The sequence below is a fragment of the Uloborus diversus genome, chromosome 2 (genome assembly GCF_026930045.1).
Source record: "Uloborus diversus isolate 005 chromosome 2, Udiv.v.3.1, whole genome shotgun sequence".
In the NCBI taxonomy this organism is placed as follows: Eukaryota; Metazoa; Arthropoda; class Arachnida; order Araneae; family Uloboridae; genus Uloborus; species Uloborus diversus.
Window position 1 is genome coordinate 207,506,459 of NC_072732.1, and position 26,332 is coordinate 207,532,790.

Here is a 26,332-nt window from a genome sequence, read left to right on the forward strand (position 1 = left end):
CATTTGCTTTTCTTACTATATACTGTGTCTACCGTATACTGGTTTATTTTTTCTTTCTTTCCCATTAATCATTGATTTTGTACATCGTAGCAGTATTTTATGTTGAATAAAACGTTTTTTTTTAAATACAAGTAAACATTCAGTTCTTTATGTAAGAGACAGTAATGTACAGTTAGTTAAGAGATGGTTTTTAACAGTTTGAGGGGATGTTTACAAGTGTCTAAAATAATTGGGTACGTTTATAAAAAATTTTACACATACTCTTTTCCACAACGCGAAAATTCGACCTACGCAAGAGGTCTTGGAATGCATCCCTCACGTAAGACGGGAGTTGACTGTACTACAAGGCAATATACATTGAGGTTTGTAAAATGGTGCAATTTTGCATTATTGGGCGATTTACATCAACTGGACGCACACAGGTCATTGCAGTTGAACAAGAGTGCTTGCTTTTATTAAACAGAGGTGAAAGAGAAGAGAACATTTTGAAAAATCAACTGAATTTTTCAAAAATGACCTAGACATTGAGAGACTGCGTTTACACTTGAATATGTTAGCCGATGTCACTAATGTAAAAACAACTGGTCTTAAAAAGCATGCGTAAATTAAATTTCCTTTTTACAAAAATACTGTGTGTGTTTGTTTTTATTTCTTCCGTTTTTCGAAGCCAAAAAATATGTGTTGGGCTTGTCGAGTTTTCGAGGTTCTAATGTTGATTATATGATTTTAAAAAAACTTTAAAACTCACTATTTTTCATCTCAAATTTAGAAAATTTCCTGCGGCATGCCCCCTTTCCCCCGATATTTTTTAAGTCGGCGTCTCTGGCAGTGCCCTTCAATGCAAGTCAAGCGCCCTACCTTTTCCATGAATAGCTACGGCACTGCATGACTCCCCATAAAATAGAACAAAAAAATGTCTCTTACTAAGACAAGTGACATGATCTAGTTCAGCGGTTCCCAACCTTTTTCTCTTTGCGAACCCCTTGGAACAGGCAAAAAAGTTCGCGAACCCCCTGATGTTGAAATTAGTAACATGTAAGAAAGAATAAAAAAACAGCATGTTTGCTTTCCATTTTTTGCAGCATTTGATTGCAATAAACAAAAATATAATTGTAAAATATCATTAAGTGCAAACATTAATAAAAAGTTAAAACTACATCTACAAGAAAAATTATAAACAAGAAGTTTTATAAACCAACTATTTTTTTAAGCATACTTTAAATTGAGGAAAAAATCCTTAATGCGATATTTGTGGCTGTTTGACGGATCAAAGAAATTGAAAGTTTGGTTCAATGTCTGACAGTTTGAGCCTTAAATCAGGCTCTGCATTCAATCTGCTTCGGTATTTATCTTTGAGATAAGTATAGGAGGAAAATCCTTTCTCGCACAGATATGATGTACAAAATGGTAATAAAATTCGAATTGCTTTTTTGGACAAAACGGTATAGTCATTTCTTACACTGAGCCAGAAGTCAATTAACGAGAGCTCTTTAAAGGTAGTTTTCAATGAATTATCACAGGATAACTCGATGAGCATTTCCTTTTCAGGTAATGTCAGGGTGTTCTCTAAGCATGGATTTCCTTCAAAAGGATTGCGTATCCAGTTGTTTGAGAGAGGGACGTTACGCCTATTAGGAAAATACTCGTCAAAAGTTAGTTCAAGATGTTGCAGATGTTCACATACATTTCTTTTAACGCTTTCATCAAGTTTCATTGAGTTTTCTGATAAAAAAGTACTAAGAGAAGTGAAACAAGAAAACTCACCCATTTCCAGGCATTGGATCCAGAAATTCAATTTTTTTACCATAGCTTCAATTTTATCATATACAACGAAAATATTAACAACTGCACCTTGCAAGGATAGATTTAATTCATTTAATTTTGAAAAGATGTCAGCTAAATATGCAAGCCTTTGCATCCAAAGAGGATCGAATATGCAAGTGGACAAGTGAAATGGATGATCAACAAAAAATGCTTGGACTTCTGACTTCAATTCAAATAAGCGTGTCAAAATTTTGCCACGGGAAAGCCATCTAACTTCTGTGTGAAGAAGTAAAGTAACATGAAGGCTTCTCAATTCCTCACAAAACGCGTGAAATAGACGGCAGTTGGTGGCACGTGATTTTATGAAATTTACAATTTTTACCGCATCATTCAAAGTAGCGGATAATTCTGCGGGAATACGCTTAAATGCTAATGCTTGTCTATGAATTCAGCAATGAGTCCATTCAATTTTCTCGTTGATCTTCTTTACTCACACCAGAAAGCCAACAAATTTTCCTGTCATTGATTTTGCACCATCCGTGCACACACCCACACACAAAGACCAATCTATTCCATTTTCTTCAAAGTAACTGTTGACCAGTTCGAAATTTGCTTCTCCAGTTGTGTTGGTTTTCAAAGGTTTTGCAAATAGTACATCTTCTTTAATTGTATCGTTAAAAATATACCTAACATAGACAAGTAATATTGCAGCGTTTGCTACATCAGTCGACTCATTAAGCTGGGTCGCAAAATTATTCTCTTTTATTCCATTCACAAGTTCTTTCTCCACATTGCTTGCCAAATCAGTAATTCTGCGTGATACTGTGTTGTTTGATAGCGGAACCAGGTCAATTTTTTTTGCTGACTTTTCTCCCAGCATACACTTAGCAATATCTTTAGCACACGGTCCAATTAAATTTTCTGCAATTGTATGTGGCTGTCCAGATCTTGCAATTCTATAACTGACTCGATATGAAGCTTCAAGGGCCATTTTACTATCTTCGTTGGATTCTAACAGGAACGTAGAGACGCTACACTTTTTATTATATTCCAATTTTCTTTTAAAATATTCGATAGGTTTGTCCTTGTGTGTCGGATGCTTTGTTTCGAGGTGTCTTCTCAGAAGTGACGGTTTCAAACTGCTGTTCGCTAGAACTTCGTTGAGAGAAGACAAAGCGGTCTAGGTTCAGACTCTTCTCCAGTAAAATAAAAGCCCATTTGTAAATAGTCACTGTCATATTTTCGCTTTTTTCCTTTTTTCTCCCCTAGTTCACTTTTCTGTTTAGTCGGGGGAGGCGGCAGTTCATTACAGCTATCTATTTCAATATCCTGTGTTGATTCGAAAGTTACTGCTGATGTTGAGGGTTGATCGATTGGCTGCTTGTCCATTTGTCGCTCAACCAAACTACCAGTTTTCAACCATCGATCCATAACAGCAGAAAGTTATTAAATCATAAAAATTACCAACACGATTATAACTTCACAAACAGAGTAGCAAGTTTACGTAGCAAAACCAATTGCAAACAAAATCACTTGTTTTCAAGCATCTCTAAAGTATCTCTAAATACGTCTGTTAACAACTATTTCCCCAGAACTATGAGCATGCTGATATTATATATTTTTGAAAACGAACAGATGGGTAAAATCCAGTAATAAATTTTAAGTTTGGAGCCTTTTGCTGTCATGTCTGCTATTCGATGACTGAATTCGACGGAAATTCCCGAGTTATATTTCAACCAGATTAGAAATAATACCCCTATGATGCATTGTTTGAGAATTCTTTATTTTTTTCGACATATGTATATTATGTATATTGTTTGATTGACTAAACGCGATGGCGCCTTTTTAAGGTCATCGTGATCCCCGCCCCAGCTTAATACAACGTTTCTGCATGGCGCCTCGCAATAAAGAAGGAAGGATATCTCTTTTTGTTGTCTATCGAAAAAAAAAAATGAGAACATTTCTTTTTAACCAAGATTATAAAACCGCTGAAAGATTTTTTTTTTTTTTTTTTTTGAGCTTAATACAAGAGTCTGGCGCGTTTTCAAATTAAAAAAAAAATTTAGTAACTATGTGTGCAAATTGAATATTTTATAATTTTTTACCAAACTGGGAAAAATCCGCCATTGCACCGAAATTTTCGCGAACCCCCTTCCTGCACCTCGCGAACCCCTGGGGGTTCGCGAACCACCGGTTGGGAACCTCTGATCTAGTTGAACCAGAAAAATTGTATACCAATTTTTGGATTGTTTTACTTTGAAAACGCCATGCCACATACTGTTTGTTTTTTATACACACCAGAAAATATGTAAATTGGCATTTTCAAGGCACAACAATCGACCTTTATTTGGGGGGGGGGAACCTCCATGGGATTACATAACCCCCTAAACCCCCGGTGATGACTGGGCCAGCCCCCCCCCCCCCCCCCAATGATTTTTGCAAGTCGGCGCCCCTGGCTTCGGTCACTGGTCTGGTCTGTGCTAATTCTTATATTAGCTACCAGTTTGTTCGGCACTCTTGGCTTCCTTAAGAGGTTTTCCATCTCCATCTCAGTCACTTTCCTATGCCGGGCTGATGAGTGCTAATAAGCACGAAACTGCAGTCCTCGGCTGGAAATGACTGAGCTGGCGGTGTATTTTATGCATTTTATTGGTTTCCGCCAAGCAGCACGCTCTTTTCTCTAGTGGGTGAATTCAGTCACGTGATTGATGTACGGCGACCGTATGTGAATGCTACTCTGATTTCGTCGGCAGTTCATCACGTCAAAACACGGGACGGACGGCTGATAAGTGAACAGCCCTTAAGGTTGAGAATCATTGCACTAGAGTATAAAAGGTTACCGCAGCTTAGAAGTAGTAATCGTAGTTTATAGCAATGAAAATTATTGGGAAAGAAAGAAAAATATTACAAAAGGTGTGCCAAACTAGCCCATATTCAAGTTAACTAACTGTTTAATAGGTTAAAATGAATGAAATAAAAACTTTTTGTTCCGTAAAAATATCCAGTTGCAATTAAATTCCATCGTGACAAGTGAATTGACTATTAAAACACGTTTTCATACAATCAAGGCGAGCAATTTATATTATCTTCATATGTCAAATAGCCGATGATCGAGTAATACACGTGTTTCAACTAGTGATGTGCCGGATCGTGAAAAAAGTAGATCCGCGGATACGGATACGACCTCAAGATTTTTATAACAAACTCAACTGTCCAAGTGTAAAATTTGTTACGGAAGGTATTCCCGTCAGGATAATGGAACTGTTTTTTCAAAAAATGTCATCTACGGCGAAAATATAATCAAGGCTATGATTTACTCTTTAAAGAAATATCCGTTAAAATTGAGGGGGAGTAAGCTTATTTTTAGATAGCTTGGTAGATGTAGGATACAGGAGCAAGAGTGAAGCTGTAACTGGACAGGTTAGAAATAATGTTTCGCATTTTATTTCAGCATAAATGCAGCGCTGACCCATTCCACCCAAATTACTCCGACCGACGAAATAACAGAGGAGGAAACACCTGTACAAACAGTAAATAGGTAATTTAGTATCACTTTTTTTTAAGGATGCCGAGAAAAACAAAAATGAAGAATAACACAATCCCCAAATCAATAACGAAAACTAATATTAAATTAAAAATTAAAAAAGAACTGTGACTCCCCACTTCTCCCAATCAACTCTGATTTGAATTCTAAAACTTTGAATTCAAATTATGTTTTTCGCAATCACGAGTTATTGTTTCTAGAAACGGCCCCCTCCCCCTCAAGCATATCCCTCCTCATTGTTGCCAGATGGTCAAATCCAGATTTCCCCAATTCCCTTCCAACTTTTTCCCAAAAAGCGATGTTTTCTACCAAAATTCCCCAAATGCAAAAATTATTTTTCCGCTAATATTTTCATAAAATGAATCTGACTTCCTCTAATATTTTTGTCTCTTGAAAATTTTTTTTCCCCCAAATAGCCAAATTTTCTTACAAAATTCCCAACTTTTTTTTCTTCACATTTTCATTTTTTTTTTTTTTTTTTTTTTTGTCTTCTTTATCTTTATCTTTCTTTATCTTTACTAATAATAAAGCTGAAAGTCTCTCTGTCCGGATCTCTTTCTGTCTGTCAGGATCTCTAACACGCATATAGCGCCAAGACACCGTTCGGCTGATTTTCATGAAATTTGGCAAAGAATTAGTTTGAAGCATGGGGGTGTGCACCTTTAAGCGATTTTTTGAAAATTTGATTTTGTTCTTTTCCCATTCCAATTTTAAGAACATTTTCCCGAGCAAAATTATCATAAGATGGACGAGTAAATTACCAAGTTATCATAACGTGGAACCGTAACGTGGGCAAGCCAATTGGCGAGAAATTCACCATGCATTATTTGTAAATATACAGGGGGATCAAAAGACTTTTTAATTTTCTACTACGGGCAAAGCCGTGCGAGTGCCACTAGTCATAAATACAAGCGCCTGACCGAGAGATAAGAAATAATCAACTATTTTTTCTGCTCGCATTTACTACTCTGCTTCTCTATGTACATTTAAACTATGATTTTTGTATACATTTAATCAAGAACACTCTTCATCACACTTATTTTTACCTGTTTCACGTATCAACTAGTTACTGACGCAGAACCTTAATGCGAATTCCATAGCATAATATTCCACATAATGCGAAATGCGAATTCCATAAAGTTGAGCAAAGCTAAATCAACGCTGTTTGATACAAACAATGTTCCCACTACTTCTTGACGAGAGTTTAAATACGAAAAAAAATCTTTTTTCACGAGGTTTTTTTTCCCCAAGGAAAAAATCTTTCCCCAAAGAATTCCCCTCAAAACCCATTTCCCCAAAATTTCCCCAGAGAGCACCAAATTTCCCCAAAATGGGGAAATTTCCCCCAATCTGGCAACACTGTCCCTCCTCCTGGTTGATTACGTGTGTAAAGTTTACTGTGTGTGTAGGCTTAATGTGTGTGCACGTAAGTGTGTGCGTGTATGTGTCTAAAGGCGCGCGCGCGTGTGTAAGTGTGTATGCGTATGAGCAATTGAGCATGCGTGTGTAGGACATGGACGCCATCGGCCGGTGGTGCTGCAGAGGCCCCTGGTCGAAGCTGAAAAAGGAACAACAACATCAAGGATGGTCAAGTGAGAACAATAAGCAATCGTGATTGCTCAAAAAAAAGAAAAAAAAAAAAAAAGACATGTCCCAGAGGGAAGACCTTATATTGAGAAGAATTTCGCGGATCAGAACACACATTGTCAACAAATATGAACTGACAGCAGATAGAAATTTTAAATCATTGAGCTTTTTCTCCTTAACTTCCGACTATGAAATCGCTACCAATCACGCGTATAAAGGCTTGGAATTGCATTTAAAATTTACTTAACAAGATTATAGCTCCTACTGTATATAACTTCGAAGTTTCAAATAAATATCAAACGCTGAAAACTTCGTTCCTTCAATCAAGGCCAATATTTTGAACGTACGGTTAAATTTTTACTACCATAATTGTGAAAAACGTTAAGTCAGTTTTTAATAAATATCTCTGTAATTTAAGTTCCATAAAAACGAGGCCAAGCTAAGAACACTTTCGATCAATTCACCTTTGTAACGAAAAATGAACTATCAAAATCGGTTCATCTGCTTAGGAGCTACGATGCACAAATAGACACACAGATACACACTTTCAAAACTTATTACCTTTTCCTTTTTGCGACGGGGGGAACGAATTGGCTTCTGAAATGATACCTTATTATTTAAATAGGGAATAAAACCTAATTTAAATGGAATTTAAGAGTCTTTTATTCAAATATTTATGAATTTTTAGAATAGAAAAGATCCGTTTTAGATTCGCCAAAAAAGTAACGAATACGGATACAGATCTTTATTTTCCCTCCGATATCTACGGATACGGATATCCGGAACACCACTAGTTTCAACAATGAAACTCGCGCCGCGGCATGATAATTTGATAACATGTTTTGGTAATGTTTAACGTGCAAGCAAAGGCTTTATTGTGACAAGGCTGAACTCGATCCAGTAACTTTACTGTTTTACTGGTAAGACTGTGAGATTTCAGAAGAATGAAGAAAAGAAAAAAATGGTTAGCAATAAATGCTATCTACTGGAGTTGAGGGTAAATCCACTGCAGTTACGGTTAAAATTTCAACTAGCAAACTATCACCAAACAGGCAATGGTTTCGTTCAAATGTAGAAGCAATTTTCACCCGTCATATCTTGACGGGCGATTTTCTTGTTTTTAAAAATAGTTTTAATAATTTTACAATTTATTTGCAGAACCCTTGAAAATCCGCTATGAGCAAAAAAGCGCATGGGTTTATAACAGATGCTAAGAAACTAGTTGGTGCTTTTGTTGCAAAAAACAACTCTGACTTTACAGTTTTTGCTGATGTTTGGAAAAAGCAAAATTTTTCCATGGTTTTTCTGTAAGAAAAATTTTAGTTGATATTCTTTTATGCTTTTATTATTATTAGCGTAATATTAATATCAAATTTTGTTCCTTTGCAGTGGACGTCCTAATGAAAAAGAATTGTTAGAAGTAAGAAATATTTACTCATTTGTGTGTGGCAGCATTAAACCATTAAAATAAAATCTGAATATGTAATTAATCAGGGACTGTGTCCATAAATGATGTCACACTGTTTTTCAACCAGTTCGATTCCTTCCTATTTGCAACTCCAATAAATTATAGGAGGGGCTGCAGCCACTGTTTACTAGCGGATGAAAAAGGTAAAACAAACAAATGCCGTAACTTATAACTTGCTTTGACGCTTAGTGAAGGACAGTAATTTTTCATCGTGTTTGTGGGAAGCTTTCTTTTCTATTCTTCTGAAATTACATTGCATCATAAACTGTCTGAAGCCTGTAATTTACCCTAAAGAAAACACGTGGAATAGCATGTTTTACCTTTTTCTTTAGTTTTGTTAATCACCACAAGGTAGCGTATTCGAGCTCTGGAATTGCAAATGGCACAAAGCGTCACACTTCACCTTACCCTCTTCCCTCCCCTTGTCACATGTCACGCTGTTTTTCCATAGGCGTATTTTTATTTTTAAAAAATGACTGATGTTGAAGTCACATTTCTTGCTATACTTTCCCTTCCCCTTGTCACAATTTCATGAGCCCCCTCTCCCCCCTCAAAGCGTGACATTATTTGTGAACGGCCCCTGACTTTACAGATTTAGGAGGCCCTATAGAATTCACAGCCCTCAAACTTGGCGTAAAATCCGAACGTACCATGAGGGTCTGCATCTCGAAGCCAGAATTCTAAATTTCGAATTAGCTCTTTAAGTTATTGGAAAGGGTTTCTATTCTTTTTTTTTCTGAATAAGAAGATGTTTGTTTCTTTTATCTAATTAATTAGTTAACGTTTTCTATCTATATTTTGAAATTTTTTTGAGGTGAAACACTCCCCGGCCGCCTTTTCGTTAAAATGGACAAAGATAATCGACACTCGCCAGTTTCAATTTCAAAGTGTTTCCCTTAAAGTACCCCACCTTTCCCTCTTCCAACACATAACATTACCAAAGGAATTCTAAAACTGCATTTTTACAACTAGTAGTACAATTTCAAATGGGAGAAACCTCGGAACTCCTCATTTCTGCGTGAATATTCTACTTTGGATAATACTTAGATCTAGATCTTAGTAATGACTTTTTTCTGTATCACCCCACCTCTTAGTGTAACGCCTTAAGTTTGTGAAATGCCCGGAGAGGACCTCCAAACGCCTCCTTCCAACATCGCCAAAGATTGATCAAAATTGCCTTTTTCAAACAGAAATCGGGTTGTTTTCCTCAGTCAAAAGTACAACTTTTAGTCACTGAAATCGATAGAATAAGCAAATAAATAAATAACATGGAGCGAAAAAAAAAAAAAACTTTCGTTTTCCCAACGCTTAATTTTTTTAAATATCCTGTTTTGAAAGAAGGGCGTGGTCTTTATGACATCATAAATGATGTACTTTGGCGCATCTATCTTGTCTACCGCGTTTTCACGTTATGATAATCAAGAAACAAATTAAATATTGCGCTCTACGCTTGCTATCAACCATATCGTTCTCAGTACATATGAGTAAAGAAGCGTATTAAATATTGTGTGCTCTGTGAATGGTTTCATCAATTGGGATGTCATCGGCACAAGCGTAAACAATAAAAGCGCACCGATTAAAATAATTTTTTAAAAATATTAAACTTAGTCAAGTAATTTAAAAAATGGTCAGATCCTATGGGCATATATTTAAGCATGCTCTTTGAGGGAAAAAATATACTTTTAAAATTTTGGAAACGACCCCCTTCCGAAAAGTTTCCGAGAGGGAAATTTTAACCCCATTCCTTCTCTTAACGTCATCAAAAATGGCCGTACACTTGCGTTTTAGAACTTCAATTTAGAAAAATTGCCAGTACAGGGTTCCTCAGGGGAGATGCGATTGCCCCTCCCTAGCATCCGTCTTTGAGGCTTTCTGATGTATGGAGATAATATAAAGTGCAACTTTATAATATGCTTCAATATATATGTACATTAAACACTATTTAAAAAATATTAAAAGTGTCCTGATTTTTGTCATATTCTGTCCTGATTTCTTTTTTTTTTGCAAAGCCACTGTGAAGTCTAAATCAGATGTACCGTTAAAATTATCTTATTTATGTAAATGGAAATTTTATCCTTAAAAGATGAGTAGAAATAATTTTTTTAATTTTATTTCCCCCTGTTTAAAGTTCAGTAGAAGGATCCTTCAAATAACCATGGAGCTATTCTATGATTCAAAAGCAGATGAGACTAAAGTAGGATATCTGTTCTTGCTTTATGGACTTGTTCGATATCAACCAATTAACCCACCAATCAAGGTAAGTTACTGAGCTATAATTTATGGATGTAACTCAAAAAATTGTTCACTTTTTCATTTTGGAAATCATGTGCTAAACTTATACACAGCTGTCTAGGACTCCCGAATTTAAATGCCTTCTCATGAACTCCCTAATGAAGTATATGTGCCCTGAACTTGTATCAAAATAACAAGGTTCCCTAAAAGGGAATTTTTCAGTAATTAGAATTTCGAAAAATTCCCTACAGTATCACTATTACTAAAACGAAACATTTTCGCTCACGATTGTGAAGTTGTTCATGTCCGATTATTTTTGAAACATTTTAATTTCAACATCATTCTTTTCAAGATTGTACCCCCCCCCCCGAAAAAAAGCTGTAAAACATTCCCGATTTTTCTCTGAATTTTTGAATGTTTACCTACTACCAGGGTTGCCAGGTTTAGCTGGACACACTAGGCTAGAAAAAATGAAAAACCATTAGCTAAACTTGTGTTTGGCTATTTTTTTAGTCAAAATATTGATTGATTGATTTCTTTTTTTTTTTTTGGATTTTCCTGCGGATTATCCGCGGCGGCGTATAATCCGCTGGTCCTAAAAGCAGACTGAAGTAAAAAAAAAAAAAAACTTCGCATAATCTGTGGCGACGTAAAATAATACAATAAGTTTTGAATTAACATACAATTCTAGCAACTAAATTAAAAACGTGAAGAAATAATAACTTTTAAGGTACAATAAAAAATAATCTAAAAAATAATGATTTCTTCTTGAAATCGTGATTATCGTGTACTTATTACTTAAAGACAAGGAGTGAAGACAAAGGAGCGAACGATCTAACCTTTTGCAAATGAAGTCTTCCTTCACTGTATGGTTGTTTATTTTACACAGCCTAAATCCGTAAGTGGTACATTTAAGTTATGTTACATAAACAACTTACAGGCAGCGTCAAATGGTCTCTATTGGTGAATCCTGCTACTGTTGAGGTTCATGCATCGGTGTTGAGAAAAAGAAAACACAGATAATCCGCACTTCATATTTTTACCTTTTTAATGGATAATCTACGGAGTATACACGACATTGCAACTTTTTTTTTTTTTTTTTTTTCGAATTGCTTAGTTTATACATCACGCCTCTACATTTTGCTTACTATTTATCATAAAGGAAAAATAGTCAATATTAAAGTCTCAAATTTTCAGCCGCCTATTTCAAAAGTTGCCCAATAAAACTAGTTTTCGATTGAATGATTCGCCGTTAACGATACTAAGATTAATTTAAATGTGCATTGTCAAACTTCAGGGTGAGATTCTGAATATTGCGGAAAAGGATTCACAACTACAATGAGACAATTCTAAAAGTCTCTCCCATAAGTAGCGTTTTGACAGGACATCAAAAATCGTAGTTTGTTCTTCGTTTTTCATTTTCATAATTTTGTTCCCCGAGCTCATGTGAGATGTTTTTTTTTTTTTTTTTAAGATTAGAATAAGATAGGAAAGTTGTTCAACCCCCCCCCCCCCCCACCACTCTCCCCTAAAGATATCCAAACGCAGAAAGGGTGGTTTTCATGCAGGTTGACTATTTTTCCGAAGCTGTTTAGCTTTTTATTACTTCCTTTTACAAAAAATGAAGTATTGTATTCGCGAACATATTTTCACTCAAAAATCGATCTTAATTTCCATTTTACTCATCCCCGAATGAATATTGAGTTTTTTTTTCCGACTCGACCGCACGTAATTAAGTGCCTAAGAACGTATAGATACGCTAAATATCCATAATGATGATTCCTGAATTGATCACAACGAATTTTCTCGTGACGTCTGTATGTATGTGCGGTTGTATGTTGCATAACTCAAGAACGGTACGCCCGAGAAAGTTGAAATTTGGTACGTAGACTCCTAGTGGAGTCTAGTTGTGCACCTCCTCTTTTGGATGCATTCGGGTGTTTCTAAAGGGGTCTTTTGCCCCTTTTTGGGAGGAAATCGTTGTTAATTTCGATGTAAACTCAAGTGGTGTTATAATTTGGTGGACACTTAGTAGTGATGGGCATAATCGAGATCTTTTGATAATCGAGATCTCGGGAATCGAGTACTTCTGATAATCGAGATCTTTTTAGTTCGAGAACTCGAGCGATTGATAATCGAGATCTCTTGAAATCGAGAACTCGAGCGATTGACTTCTCGAGATCTTCCGAATCGAGTACTCGAGCGATTGACTTCTCTAGATCTTCTGAATCGAGTACTCGAGCGATTGACTTCTCGAGATCTTCGGAATCGAGCACTCGAGCGATTGACTTCTCGAGATCTTTTGAATCGAGTACTCGAGCAGTTTACTTCTCGAGATCTTTTGAATCGAGATCTCGAGATGTTTTAAATCGAGATCTCGAGATGTTTGAATCGAGTTCTCGACCTGTATCTAGATTTCCTGAGTTCCAGAATCAAGTTTACTTTTACAGGGGTGCCCGCTAAGGGTGTCCATGGTGCACACAACGCCAATAAAATTTTAAGGGGAGAGGGGGGTGAGAGTGTCTTTCAAATCGCATGGGGGGAGGGGGTTCTTGTCCTAGGAGTTGCTTCGTAATATTTGAGAGGGTGCGCCATCGCTCTTGAGGGGTCGTGGGAGTGGGAAACTCTGACTTCTAGAACAGCTGACTTCTCGATTTGTTTCTGTAGGGTTGCGCACGAGGGGAAGGTGTACCATCAAGCTCGTAATTTAGGGGCTCAGGAAGGGGCGATCCCCCCCCCCCCCCCGGGTTTTCGAAATAATGGTACTGACATATATGTGGGCGTAGGTTTTGTTATTAACTTGTACAATATACACTGAGTACATATATTCTTTTATCCCCCCCCTCGCCCCTGTCCTGGAAAATTTGAAATAACGGGCCTGAGTGTCTTGACGCGTACTTCTGTCATTGCAACTTTGAGGGTAGGCCCGATGGGGAGACGATTGACTTCTCTGGTCCCCTCTGGACCAGAGGGGATCAATCACCTCCCCGGCTTTGAAAATTAATGCTTCTTAATGTACGGGAACGTGCTTTTTGTAGTTTTTCGTTTAATTTTGCACTGAGTACACACCCTTTGCCCCCCTCCCCTCAAACTTCGCCCTGGATGAACCTGTTTATGAGGGTCAATTTGGTAGGTTTTAGTCTCTTTTTAAGGAGAGAAGGGTTTCAATCCTTAGAGGGGAGGGATGTAGAGTTGAACTTTTGCGTAGTCTGCGCCATTGAAATTTTTAGGGGTAATTTTTGAGACTTTCTTTATCTCAATTTTCGGAGGGGGGTGTTCGTGGGCTCTTTTCCTAGACAGGTGCTCCGTAACATTTGAGAGGGTGTGCCATCGCCCTGGTGGGCGGGGGGGGGGATGCAATCGACTTTTAAAACATCGAGTTTTTTTTACAGGGGTAACATCTAAAAGGGGCGACCCATCCTGGCTTTTAGAAATTATTATTTATATTTAAATAAAGTTTTTGCTGTTATTACGGATACTATGCATTGATTATATGCCCTTTAACCCCTTCCCCTCTAAAGTGTAAAATTTGAAATATGGACCTGATAGTTATGATGCATACGTAACCACTGAAACTTCAATTTAGGGGGTTCAATAGCCCTTACCCCCTCCTTGAAAAATTCATATTTTATATTCAAGTGGAATTAGTTTTCGTTGTTTTCCGATAAAAGTTGCATAGTAATTAATTGAGTCTGTTTTAGGGGATACATTTAATAGATACATTTAATAGTCTTCATTGTGAGTCTAAATTCTTGGGGACTGCAGATTCAACGAGAGCTTGATTTCGGCGGCCTTCAGGGGATGTATGAGTCTCTTCTACCAGGTGATTATTTCGAATGATTTCGGACGCTTATTAAGCAAGAAGTTAATAATGTAAACAAATCGAGGAATCACAGCTCTGCGCAAAAGGGCTCATTTGTTCTTGTTTATAGCTTTGCTTTTTTTTTTTTTTTTTGCTGCTGCTGCTGCTGTTGATAGTAGGGTTAGTATCTGACTTATATAGGAGAAGGGAGGGAGGGTAAAATATTTCTTGCTATGTTTTACAGGAGATTGGGATTCCCGGCGCATTAATAATAGAGCAACTTTAAGTGAAATCCATTATTTTGCTTCCTCATGATTCGCTCTTTATTTTTATTTTTCACTTATTGACTTGGGGAAAATCTAATAACAATGGGTGCAGGGAGTGAATTTGAGATGTTTCTGAGTACATAAAGAAGTTTTGATGCTTGTCGTGTGGAATTAATTTTAGCTCACATTCTTTGGTCCAATTTTTTAATTAAAATTACATTATATGAAGATCATTATTGTCTATTTTTTTAACACGCTTTTATTAGCTTCACCTGTATGTATGTATGTATGTATGTATCTTGTAACGGAATCTTGCAGCTCAAATTTCGGCCACTTCCTGCGATCGGATTCTTTTGAAATTTGGCACGCGACCTCAGACCCGATGACAATGCAATATTCTATAATCAAATTAATTAATTAACTCTTTTAATTGTTAGTTTCCTCCAATTTTAATTAATATTTTGGCACAAATCCAACAATGTGAAAAAAGAAAAATTAAAAAATATACATTAAAAAATGCTCGCAAAAATTATTTAAAAATATCCACAAAAACCTTTAATTTTTCTGCATCAGACAAAATTTGTTCCAATGTTCCAAGGTAATTAGAACATGAAATATAATTGTTTTCAACTAATTTCATGCCAAAACTTAGGTGAGCCTTCAATTGGAAATTCATTGCTGATCAGACCATTGTTGAACAAAACTTTTATTCAAATCCATCTCAAATTTTCAAAGTAATATAAATATGATTTCCGCAAACATACATCGATGACTCACAGTAGCTTCCAATCGGTATGCCCTTGTCTTATTTTTAAGATATTACCTCGCACTCATTTTATAAATAATTTCGTCGCCTGATAATTCGTCGTCTGACGTCGCCGTCTCCAACATAAGACTAAAAAACAGAAAAATAAAATAATAGTTTAAAAAACTAAAAAAAAAAAAAAAAACACGCTTTCGTAGCAAAATGAACTAAAAAGTGAAAAATAATCTCTGGATGATAGTAGTTGACCAATCACTTAATTTTAATGTAATACAAAAAAGCGTGGGGGGCTTCTTATCAGTTGTCTTGGATTTCTTCCATTTGTTGTCCAAGCAAAAACGTAAATAGACAGCACCCCACGCTTTTTTGTATTACATTAAAATTAAGTGATTGGTCAACTACTATCATCCAAAGATTATTTTTCACTTTTTAGTTCATTTTGCTACGAAAGCGTGTTTTTTTTTTTAGGTTTTTAAACTATTATTTTATTTTTTCATTCCATACGTACGATATTTGTAACTATTCTTGTTTGCGTACCATTTATTTTCGCGTGTGCATAGTCTAATAATGTTATATTCATTATACTTTTAAAATGTTGATCAATAGTACATTATTGGAGTCATTCTAATGAGATGCTTATTTTATGATTTTTTAAAAACTACTGAAACTGTTTGGGCTGGCAGCGGTCCATTTGGAAACTTTGGGTCCCGTGGCTGCGCTTCATTTTCCTTGCGTCGGTCCTCAGGGTTAACTGATTACCAAAGTTTCTCTAAAAAAATCAGATTATTCGATTTTCAAATCATCCCAAAGCGTCGCTCGATAACGAACATTCAACAACAAGCATTATATTATCTAGAGGTGCCAAAATGAAGTTTAAATGAAGAGGGGGTAACTCCAGAAGGCTTTTGGTCTTACTTTAGGAGGCTCTTGTTCTGGGGGTTCTCCGTCGCCTTTGAGTAGTGGGTTTCCTCACTCTTAGGAAGATAGGCAGCCTTATATTATAAACACACATCGTTTAAACGTTTCATACACGTTTTAAATTGGTTGTTACGACGTAGCAACCGTTTTAAAACGTTTACCCAACGAAATGTACTATCTGGTTAACCCCATTCTAAAAAAGCACCCGAGAAACTCTTATTCGAATCTAAATTAGGATGTCCTTTCGTTCTTGTGAGCAACAGGACCTCTCGTGACAATCACCTTCCCCCTCCAAGTACGATAGTCCCAAAAAGAGCAAAGACCCCTCAAAAATTTGAATTACCCGTTTTCAGCCACAACATCTCCCTCCTCGCGATAACCTCTGCGAATGAATCACTCAAAAAGTTAACCACTCAAAAGGTTTGTTCAAGGGGGTCTCAGGGTCACATTCGGGGGGGGGGGGGACGTAGGAGGAAGGTGTCCCCTCCGATTTTTAGCTAAACAGTTCCCACTTTTTAGTTTCAATATATTATTAATGTAAACAACTCTCAAGCTCAAACCTGTTTGTGTTGCCCAATCACATGTCCAATGTCCATATTATCATTATCCCCAACTTTTTTAATTGGTTTTGATCTAAATACCTGTCACGTGCAAAACAATATGGAAAGCATTTCTCTATCTACATAAAAAGTAGTCGAAAACTTTGTACTGCATAGTGAATAAAATATGACAACGTATATAAAGTACAAATTGAGAGTGGAAAAAGGTTGAAAAACCAGCAAACAGCTGTTTCGGCACTCTAAAATGCAAGTGCCATCATCAGTGCATTAAAAACGAATACACGTTCACCCGACTAAAACACAGTCGAGGCGAACTTTATTCATTTCTCTATCTGTTATTTCAAGATTTCATCAACGGAATACACAAACCATGCCCCCCCCCCAACCCGCTCATATGGTATAATTCCTTAATAATTTTCGTTCGAAAATATATCGTTCGATTATAAAGAGACCTCTCGATAATGGAAAATTCGACATCAAACATTCAAATATAACTCCATTAGAAATAAAGCACGCAAGAAGCAATCATTCGATTTTAAAACCATTCCAAATCCATCAATTCCAAGAGCGATGACGCACCACATATGCAGGGGCGTGCACAGAAATTTCGGGGCTCGTCACAAATGACTTTGACGGACCCCCTCTATATTGTTTATCCCTACGTCCCTAATACATTTCACCTCTCATTTTAAAAATCTCGTGCCCCCTTCAGTCTCGGGCCAACAGGTGTCCTTTTTCTATCCCCCTCGCCCTGTACACGCCCCTGCACGTATGGAGTTCTCCCCCAAGAGCGCTACGCCGAAAAGAGAAAATCTCCTGAAAATTACAATCCCGCAGTTTGCGTCTTAACTCCCGTTCCCCTCTACTGGTTGTCACCCCCTGCGAATGAATTACACGAGAACTAGACTATTTGCTTTATTAAGAAATAAATAAATACCTTTGTGCTAAGAAGAAACAGGAAATAACCAACTTTTGTAGCACAAATATGTAGATTACTGCAGACACGTGTCTCGGGTTTCATTACCCAATGGTTTAGTCGAAGGTGGACGTAAGGGGAGAGGGAAGGTTCCCTTAGGTTTTAACTAAAGTATTCCCCCTTTTGACATGATATATAATTTTAGTTTTAATGCCCCACATGTTAGAACCTTTTTAGCGCCACCCCCCCCCCCCCCTTTGCTTCCACCGCCGAAACACACCACCCATGTCACCCATAGACCCGTCAATGTGTTCATTCGTTAACATCTTTCTCTCAAAAATATATCATTGGGCTACCAAATCATCCCAAAGAATCATTTGATAATCAGGCATTTGGCAGCATACATGGAATTAATTACAACACTAGTCGAATGCAAGCACAACACACAAACTTCTACAACGAATATTCGAGAGGCAAATCTTTGATTATAAAATCATTTAGACCGCAGGAGTATCCATTCCTCAAGTGTTCTGGCGCACCTCTTAAAACGAACCCCCACCTCCCTCCTTAAGAGCGCCATGATCCCCTTTTCGTGTGCAATTTTTTTCGGCAAACAACAAAAACCACGCCCATTTATATGTTAAAACATTAATTTTTCAAAACCAGCCCTCTGAAGGGTGCACACATCCCTAGGAGCAAGGGCGCACCCCTCTCCTAAATTTCGCAAATACCTCTCCCCCCCCCCCCCCCCAAAAAAAAAAAAAAAACAAGAGCTCTCCAGGAAAGTAAGAAATACCTCTCAAAACAACGCCCCTAAAAATTTCAATGGCGTAGTCTGCGCCCTGACCCCCTTCCCCCACCCAAGTGGGCACAATAGACACGTTTAGTGTGACGTCAGGGGTTGCCAGAAACACGGAGAGGTTTCCAATCATGCCGTTGCTATGCGCGTTGCTAAGGGAGAATCAGCATAGGATCTTCGTAGGACTAGGGTTAGAGCGATGTTTAATTGATAGTTTTTTGGCAATTAAATGGTCTAAATAATTTTTTTAGTGGTTTCAAGTTACATATAAGCCACCTGTAGACATCATTTGACGAGTATCGATAATTTTTACATGTGAATCGGGTTAAAATTCGGCAAAACATAGAATTATGTGGAATACAAGTGTGTTTTCTAGAGTTATACACTGTTCTTATTGTTATTTCTTTTTCGTTGGGGGAGAGGGGGACAGATCCGATATTTGAGAGGGTCAGGAGAGGTATTGCCCCTCTCATGTCTTTTGGAAAATAACTGTATTTCTATAAATTTGGCGTAATTTTTGCTGTTTTTCGACGCAACATACTCGTACATTGACTTTTTCCTTTTTGCACGTACCCTTCTAGGAAATTCGAAATATCATGACTTGGGGGGGGGGGTGAGATTTTTCTTTTAAAGTTTAGAGCGAAATTTAATTATTATTTTTTTTTTTAGGAAGAGGAGTAGTTTTAATTGAATTGTATGCATTCTTTTCTTTAGAAGACACGAGACCATGTCAGCCTAGTCAGCGATACCTGGAGGGGGGGGGAGAATTTTTCTGCATTTGTTCCAGTAATAATGCATATTTTAATAAAACTCCATTCCTTCGGGCTCTTTGGGGGAAAGGGAGAATTGCGTGTTTTCTTCAAATTGTCACGAGTATTTTAATCTTTTTTTTTTTTTTGTGTGTTCCGAGGCGGGGGATTTTTACTTTACTCTACTTGTTATACATATTTTTTGTATCAATATACATAAATATATATTGACAATTTCAGTTTGTTCTACAATTTGCAATGCATAGTTCAATTAAATTTTTTTTTTCTTCGGGGAGAGGGGATATTTCTTCTTGCTGCGCGTAATTTTAAGTAATTGCTCTTTGGGGGGGGGGGACAAGGATATACATATTAGTTTTTTTCTAGGTTCAATGGGAATTTTATCAATTTCTTCAAACTAGTTTTTTATTCCTATTCGGAAAAGAGCTCAATTGGAGTTTAACTTAAATTACGTGTGTGTTCTCGCAGAAGAAAAACTTTTGAACTAAAATATCCCAATCAAACTCGCATTAGAATAAGGACAATGTAACCTAACATCCCCCCTCCCATTCGAAAAAAAAAATAATTTCAATGCAAACAAGCATCACAATCGAGAAAAGTGAAAAATTCTCCTTCCCCAAACAAAAAATTACTTATACCATTAAATAAAAAAAAAAAAAAATCCCGCCCGAAGAAAATAATTTTAATCAAATTCTTAGAAAACTTTAAACAGGATTCAAAAAAAAAATATCTTCATTTCAAATTTTTCTGCAAGGGGGTGGGGGGGGGGTTAAATCATATACAGTAAATGCATATTGCATCGAAAGACAAAAAATTGCGCAAAATTTATAGAAATACAGCAATTTTCCGAAAGTGGGGGAGGGGGCAGTGTCTTTCCAGACCCTCTCAAATGGCGGAGCTGTTCCCCTCCATCCAAAGAAAAAGAAATAACAATAAGAAGAGTGTATAACTGTAGAAAACACACTTGTATTCCACATAAGTCTATGTTTTGCCGAATTTTAACCCGATTCACATGTAAAAAACTATCGATATTCGTCAAATGATGTCTACAGGTGGCTTATATGTAACTTGAAACCACTAAAAAAATTATTTAAGCATTTAATTGGCAAGAAACCATCAATTAAACATCGCTCTAACCCTATTCGTACGAAGATCCTATGTTGTTTCTTCCTTAGCAACGCGCATAGCAACGGCATGATTGGAAACTTCCCCGAGTTTCTGGCAACCCCTGACGTCACCACTAAACGTGTCTATTGCCTCTGACCCACTAAATGATAGATCTGTCCCGGTAACTGAATCCTTTCAGAAGTTAAAGCTCAGATTATCAAATCGATTGAGAAGTACACTGCTCGAGTGATTGACTTCTCGAGAACTCAACATCTCGAGAAGTTCACAAAGCGAGAACTCGAGCAGTCCATCGCTCGAGAACTCGGAAAGTGATAATCGAGCACTCGAGCAGTCATCGCTCGAGTACTCGGAAAATGATAATCGAGAACTCGAGCAGTTCATCGCTCGAGAACTCGCGAAGGGATAACGAGAACTCGAGATGCGATAATCGAGAACTCGAGATCTATGATAATCGAGAACTCGAGGTACGTTAATCGAGAACTCATAATAATCGAGTTCTCGAGTGATCTTTGATAATCGAGTGATTCGATTATGAGAACTCGATTATGGCCATGACTAACACTTAGCAATATCTCGGAGCCAACATTCCAAAAATGAAAAACTACCCTCCAAAACAACCCTTAATAACTCCCCTTCCAAAAAAATTTTTTTTTTATCCTTTTTTTTTTTTTTGTATTAAACGAAATAAGTATGGGCTACCCATTTTTAGGGGTGTTAACGGGGGGGGGGGGGGATCATGGCGCAGACTGTGCCATTGAAATTTTAGAAGGGGTGTTTTCAGGGATATTTTTCTCACTTTATGGGGAGCTTGTTTTTTTTTTGGGGGGGGGGTCTCCGAGATATTGAGAGAGTTGCACCTTTGCCCTTAGGGGGGGGGGGCACCCCTGCTGCAGAAACTAATGAGTATTAATAGATTCATGTAATGTGTATACTAAAACACAGGAACTTCTACGATGAAGAGTGAGAATGATGGTATATATTGCTTAGGATAAGGAGAGGACCCACATAAACTTTAGACCCAGGGCCCCACTATAGCTTGATTGGGTCTTGGATACAGAAGTGAAATTATGGCATCCAACCCTAGAATTTTAATTCGTATTTTATGATAAATATTTTTGTGAATCGGACGGTTTAGGGGGGATATTTGAGATGGAGTTATTTTCAGATTTCTGCTTTTTTTACTGATCAGCTTTTTATACCCCTTAGTCCTGGCCCCACAATGTAGTCCCGTAAAAATTTTTAGGTCCAGAGATTTTCTCTTTAGAATCTTGATCTGTAGGTGTTCTAATGTGAGAATATCTTGGGTAGACATGTTGAATCCTGCGCGAAATAATTTTACAGGCCAAAAAAGATAGCGGCCATTTTGTTTCACTTGCTCATTACGTTTTTCGCAATGGGCGTACCAACAAATTTATTTTTAATTTTGAACTGCAGTTTTTGGAGTTAAGGAAGTCAATTAATGTATTAATTATGTCATAAAAGCCGCTCTAGCTGTTTCCACAATTTTACGTGGAGATATCTCCGACATTTGTTGTTGAATATTCTGGTTACTAAAAAGGGTACAAAAATTAATAAATAATTTAAAATGCTCATTTTAAACTCCTGTTTATCACATACATGTTTCTTCAACAACACAATAAACAAAAAATACAAGATTAGTTACTTTTAAAAAAGGTTACGATCTGTTTTTGCATTGCATGTTATTGCACTACAACGGACGTCTGTATCATTTGATGCCGCAGCCACTCTTTTTGAGCAATTTTTATCAGCCCAGTCTATGTGTGGAAAAATTCGTAGATCTGCATCTTCTCTTGAGTTATTCTAATTAAGCTCTTCAATGATGTGTCTCAAATCTCCTATGAAAAGTATTGCAGATTGCTTCTTCATTAACTGTTAAACCACTAGCAATAGCTGAAAATGTAGCATTTTTGGACATTTCTTCTATTTCCTTGCGTGCTAGTTACTGTAAATTTTCCTTATTTGATACTGAAGATCAGAATTTTTCTACCTGCATCGGTACTAGTGTTTTTCTGTCAATTACAGCAATGTTTGTTCTGCCCTTAGTTGATTCTCTTCTCATCTTTTCGGATTATTTCACAACATGCTGCAAATAACTATCGAACACAGGATGAAGTTCATGAAAAGAGCATACAGGAATGAATCCATGCAGAACACTGCTGATAACTTCGCCAAAAAATTTTCTTTATTTAGCGGACTTGTGACATGAAATATATAACGAAGGCAGTTTTTATTGGGGATACTTTGCTAAATAAAAAATGTTCTGGGAACGGATATTTCTGCAATCTAGCTTGGTAGGTGAATCACCACCACCAGGGGCGTGCACAGGGGAGGGGGGGGGGGGAGAAGAGAAAACTGTTGGCCCGGGCCTGAGCCTGAAGGGGGCCTATTATTTTTAAAACTAGGGATGAAATATGTGCTTAAACAATATGGCCCGAAACATTTGTGGGCATTTGTGAAGGACCCCCAAATTTTCTGTGCACGCCCCTGACCATCACATAATGTGTTCGTTGGAAACAAGTCATGAGCTAAAATATTTTTAATGCATTCTCCCCTTTCTTTCGCTATTTCCATGTCTCTGTACCCTTGTTAAAGTTGGTTCTTTCCCATTAGCTTAGAAGTGATATTTTATGAAGAACTGTGTGCCTCAAAGCATGGTAGGTTGACTTTGGAAAGTAATTCAAACAATTTTTGAAACAAAATGTATCCAGTCTGAACTGGCGGTACGGTTCTGATCAATGATTCATGATACTTATGATACTGAGAAGGCGAATCCTGACACTACCATTCACAAGTTGTTTAGTGAGAAAGTTGTAAAGTTGCTCTGTTTCAGAAATATCATAGGGATTTACATGTTGATAGATAAAATCAACAAGTCTTTTGACATTTTCATCAAAATACTAGCTACGATTGCCTATAAAAATAAGGATGCGGGACACTCTCACAGTGATCCATTAAATGAGAACTAGTAAGACCACGAAACACATTGCATATCATTAAAATTTCATAATACTCTAAATGCCACTCCGGCAACTTTTTTTCGTCTGCCCTGCAATTTCTCTGGCACTTTTCTGTGACCGTTGAATCGTTTGTTCCAATTTCATCTCTGGTTTCACAGCATTGAATTTTAACAACAAATTTTCCTTGAATGAACTTTTCTTACAGGTAGGGACACTCATTTTCTAGCGCCCTTATCCTCTTTACGTATCATGTTTCATATAGTAAATAAATGATGCAATCAAATACACGAAAGACTGGAAACAGTAATTCAACAGTTTGAACGTATGATTTGTAATTTTCTTCGCGATCAGCAATAATCAAGTGTTTTACAAGTGATACCAGTGAACGAAACACTTCCCAACCCTTGCACAGTTCTGATTTGTCACTACATCCTTTAACAAAAACTCAATCTCTGTTTTCAAGCTCTCAATATTTGTGCGTAGCGATTGAATCATTATTTGACTTTTTCCCTCATCTTTTGAGCCAAGAGCATCCTGAACCGTCTTTACTCGCTTAGCAGAACTTCTCTTGTAGTCTAAAATCAACATCTTATAATGATTTTCTCAAGATTCTCAATGATTTTCTGCAGTCTTCACAGCTTCTTGTGAGCTAAAAGCAGCAGCAAGTACTTTTGGAGATAAATGACTAAAAAAAAAAAAAAACCAACAAAAGTGCATTCTTTCTTTAGGAAGCACAGAAAAGAATCCTTTCATTATACGTTGTTACGAGAAATAGTTTTGTTTCATTAATAAAAAACCAATGCATTTTCATCTACATTGAGCATTGAGCATCAACTCTTTTATTTCTGAAAGAAAAAATCCATGCCCAGCATTTAATAGAGTTTTTAATATTTCATTTGCCTTTTTAAACTGTTCAAATTTTGAGGATAGATGTTGCGCAGACTGTGTATTGGTTTCTCACTCATACTTTCGAATATAAGAACTTATACAGCTGGAATTTGCATATGAATTCGCAGCAGAAACATTCATATCGCTGTTAAGATCTGCTACTCTGTCAAAAACTTCGTCTTCATTTGGACCTCCTTCAGCACTTTCTGATTTTTCTAAAACATTGTTTTCACCTTCAAAATAACTTGTCTGTGCATTTTTTTCTACCATTTTTTTAGCGTTTTTCCTCTTTTGTATTTCTTATAGCACTAGTTGCTGCAATGACACACTATATTTTCTTGCCGCGTTTTCCAATATTGCGTCTTTGCGTATTTCAGCAGCTTCCCGAACTTGTTTTTGTCGAAGAACATAATTTTTCTCTTGATTCCTTTTTACAAACTACATATTCGTTTGTTAAAACTGTCTTCAAGATGTCTTCAATTGCCTACCAAAACTTTCTGAACTCGGTTTAGAAATATCAGCCATTGCTAAAATAGTTATTGTCACAGAAAAAATGAAGCAAAAAGTTTTTGGAACTGGAATATTTTTACTCGAAAACAATTACTTTGATAGCAGACGATAAATAACCTTGAACAGCGTGAAGCGATGAGGGGGGGGGGGGAATCCCTATAGCTACTAATTTTAACATGAATGCAAATTTTAATACAGTAGCTTATGCATATGAAAGGGCTGTTTTGATCAAAAAATCTCCTTCATAATGTATTTTTGATCAAAAAATCCCCTTCGTAAGGTATTTTTGATAAAAAAATCTCCTTCAGAAGGTGTTTTCAATCAAAGAATCCCCTTCAGAAGGTATTTTTCATCAAAAAACCCCATCAGAAGGTATTTTTGACCAAAAAACCCCCTACAGAAGATATTGCTGGCTGCGCTGGTGACCTTGAAAAATATTGATTTACACAAAAGGTTTTACACTTTGAAATCGTTTGGTTTCATTAAGAGTTATTAATTTTTGTACACTTTTAAGTAACTAGAATGTTAAACAAAAAACGTCAGAGATACCTCACGTAAAAATTGTGGAAAAAGTCAAAGCGGTTTTTATGACATAACTATTACATTAATTGACTTTCTAAAGCCCAAACATTTCAGTTCAAAACTAAAAATAAAATTTATAGGTACGCACGTTGCGAAAAACCTAATGAGCAAGTGAACCAAAATGGCCGCTATCTTTGACGGCCTGTAAAATTATTTCGCGCAGGATTCAACATGTCTACCCAAGATATTCTCACATTAGAACACCTACAGATCAAGATTCCAAAGAGAAAATCCCTGGACCTAAAAATTTTTACGGGCATACATTGTGGGGCCTGGAATACCTAACGGTGATTAAGTCTTATTATTTTCAGGCTCGTGTTACTCTGGAGCATTGGGAACACATTGAAAAGTTACGTGATGATGCAGAAGCCAAGAAAAATACAAGTGTACTTTTTGTCATCAGATATTTGATTCGTAGTGGATTTGATTTTGTTGCTACCCCCAACACTGGTAATTTCTCTTTTTATTATTAAAATATCATTTTATATTATCATATACTACATTATGTATTTTCTCATGATTTTATCTAATCTCATATTACATTAAATGAATCAATTAACCAACGTTTTGAAGCACAAAAATTGCAAATTACTGGTTAATTAATTCATTTAAATTAATTTTCAGCACAAAGGTATTTATTCGTCATGTATTACATTATTTTGAAAAAAACTACTTTCAAGAACTGATTTGTTTTTATTTCCAGCAATTACTGGGTGTGTTCAAATAGATTTATGGGTTAACTCGGGTGGTTGATTTCCATAGGCGGATTTAGGACTGAGTTCCTGGGGGGGCAGGATTTTTTTTTATTTAGCAACATTTTTATTGCCCCCCCCCCACTCTCATGTTTTTGTCTGTTTAAT

General features: G+C 36.7%; 1 protein-coding gene across 1 annotated transcript; it reads left to right on the forward strand.

Annotated features, from left to right (window-relative positions):
• Positions 1 to 8,071: 8,071 nt before the first annotated feature.
• Positions 8,072 to 25,945, forward strand: LOC129216775 (uncharacterized). The gene is made up of 4 exons (XM_054850991.1): positions 8,072 to 8,202; positions 8,285 to 8,315; positions 10,492 to 10,620; positions 25,784 to 25,945. The coding sequence occupies exons 1-4, from the start codon at positions 8,072 to 8,074 to the stop codon at positions 25,943 to 25,945; spliced, it is 453 nt and encodes a 150-aa protein (XP_054706966.1).
• The last annotated feature ends 387 nt before the right edge of the window (positions 25,946 to 26,332 follow it).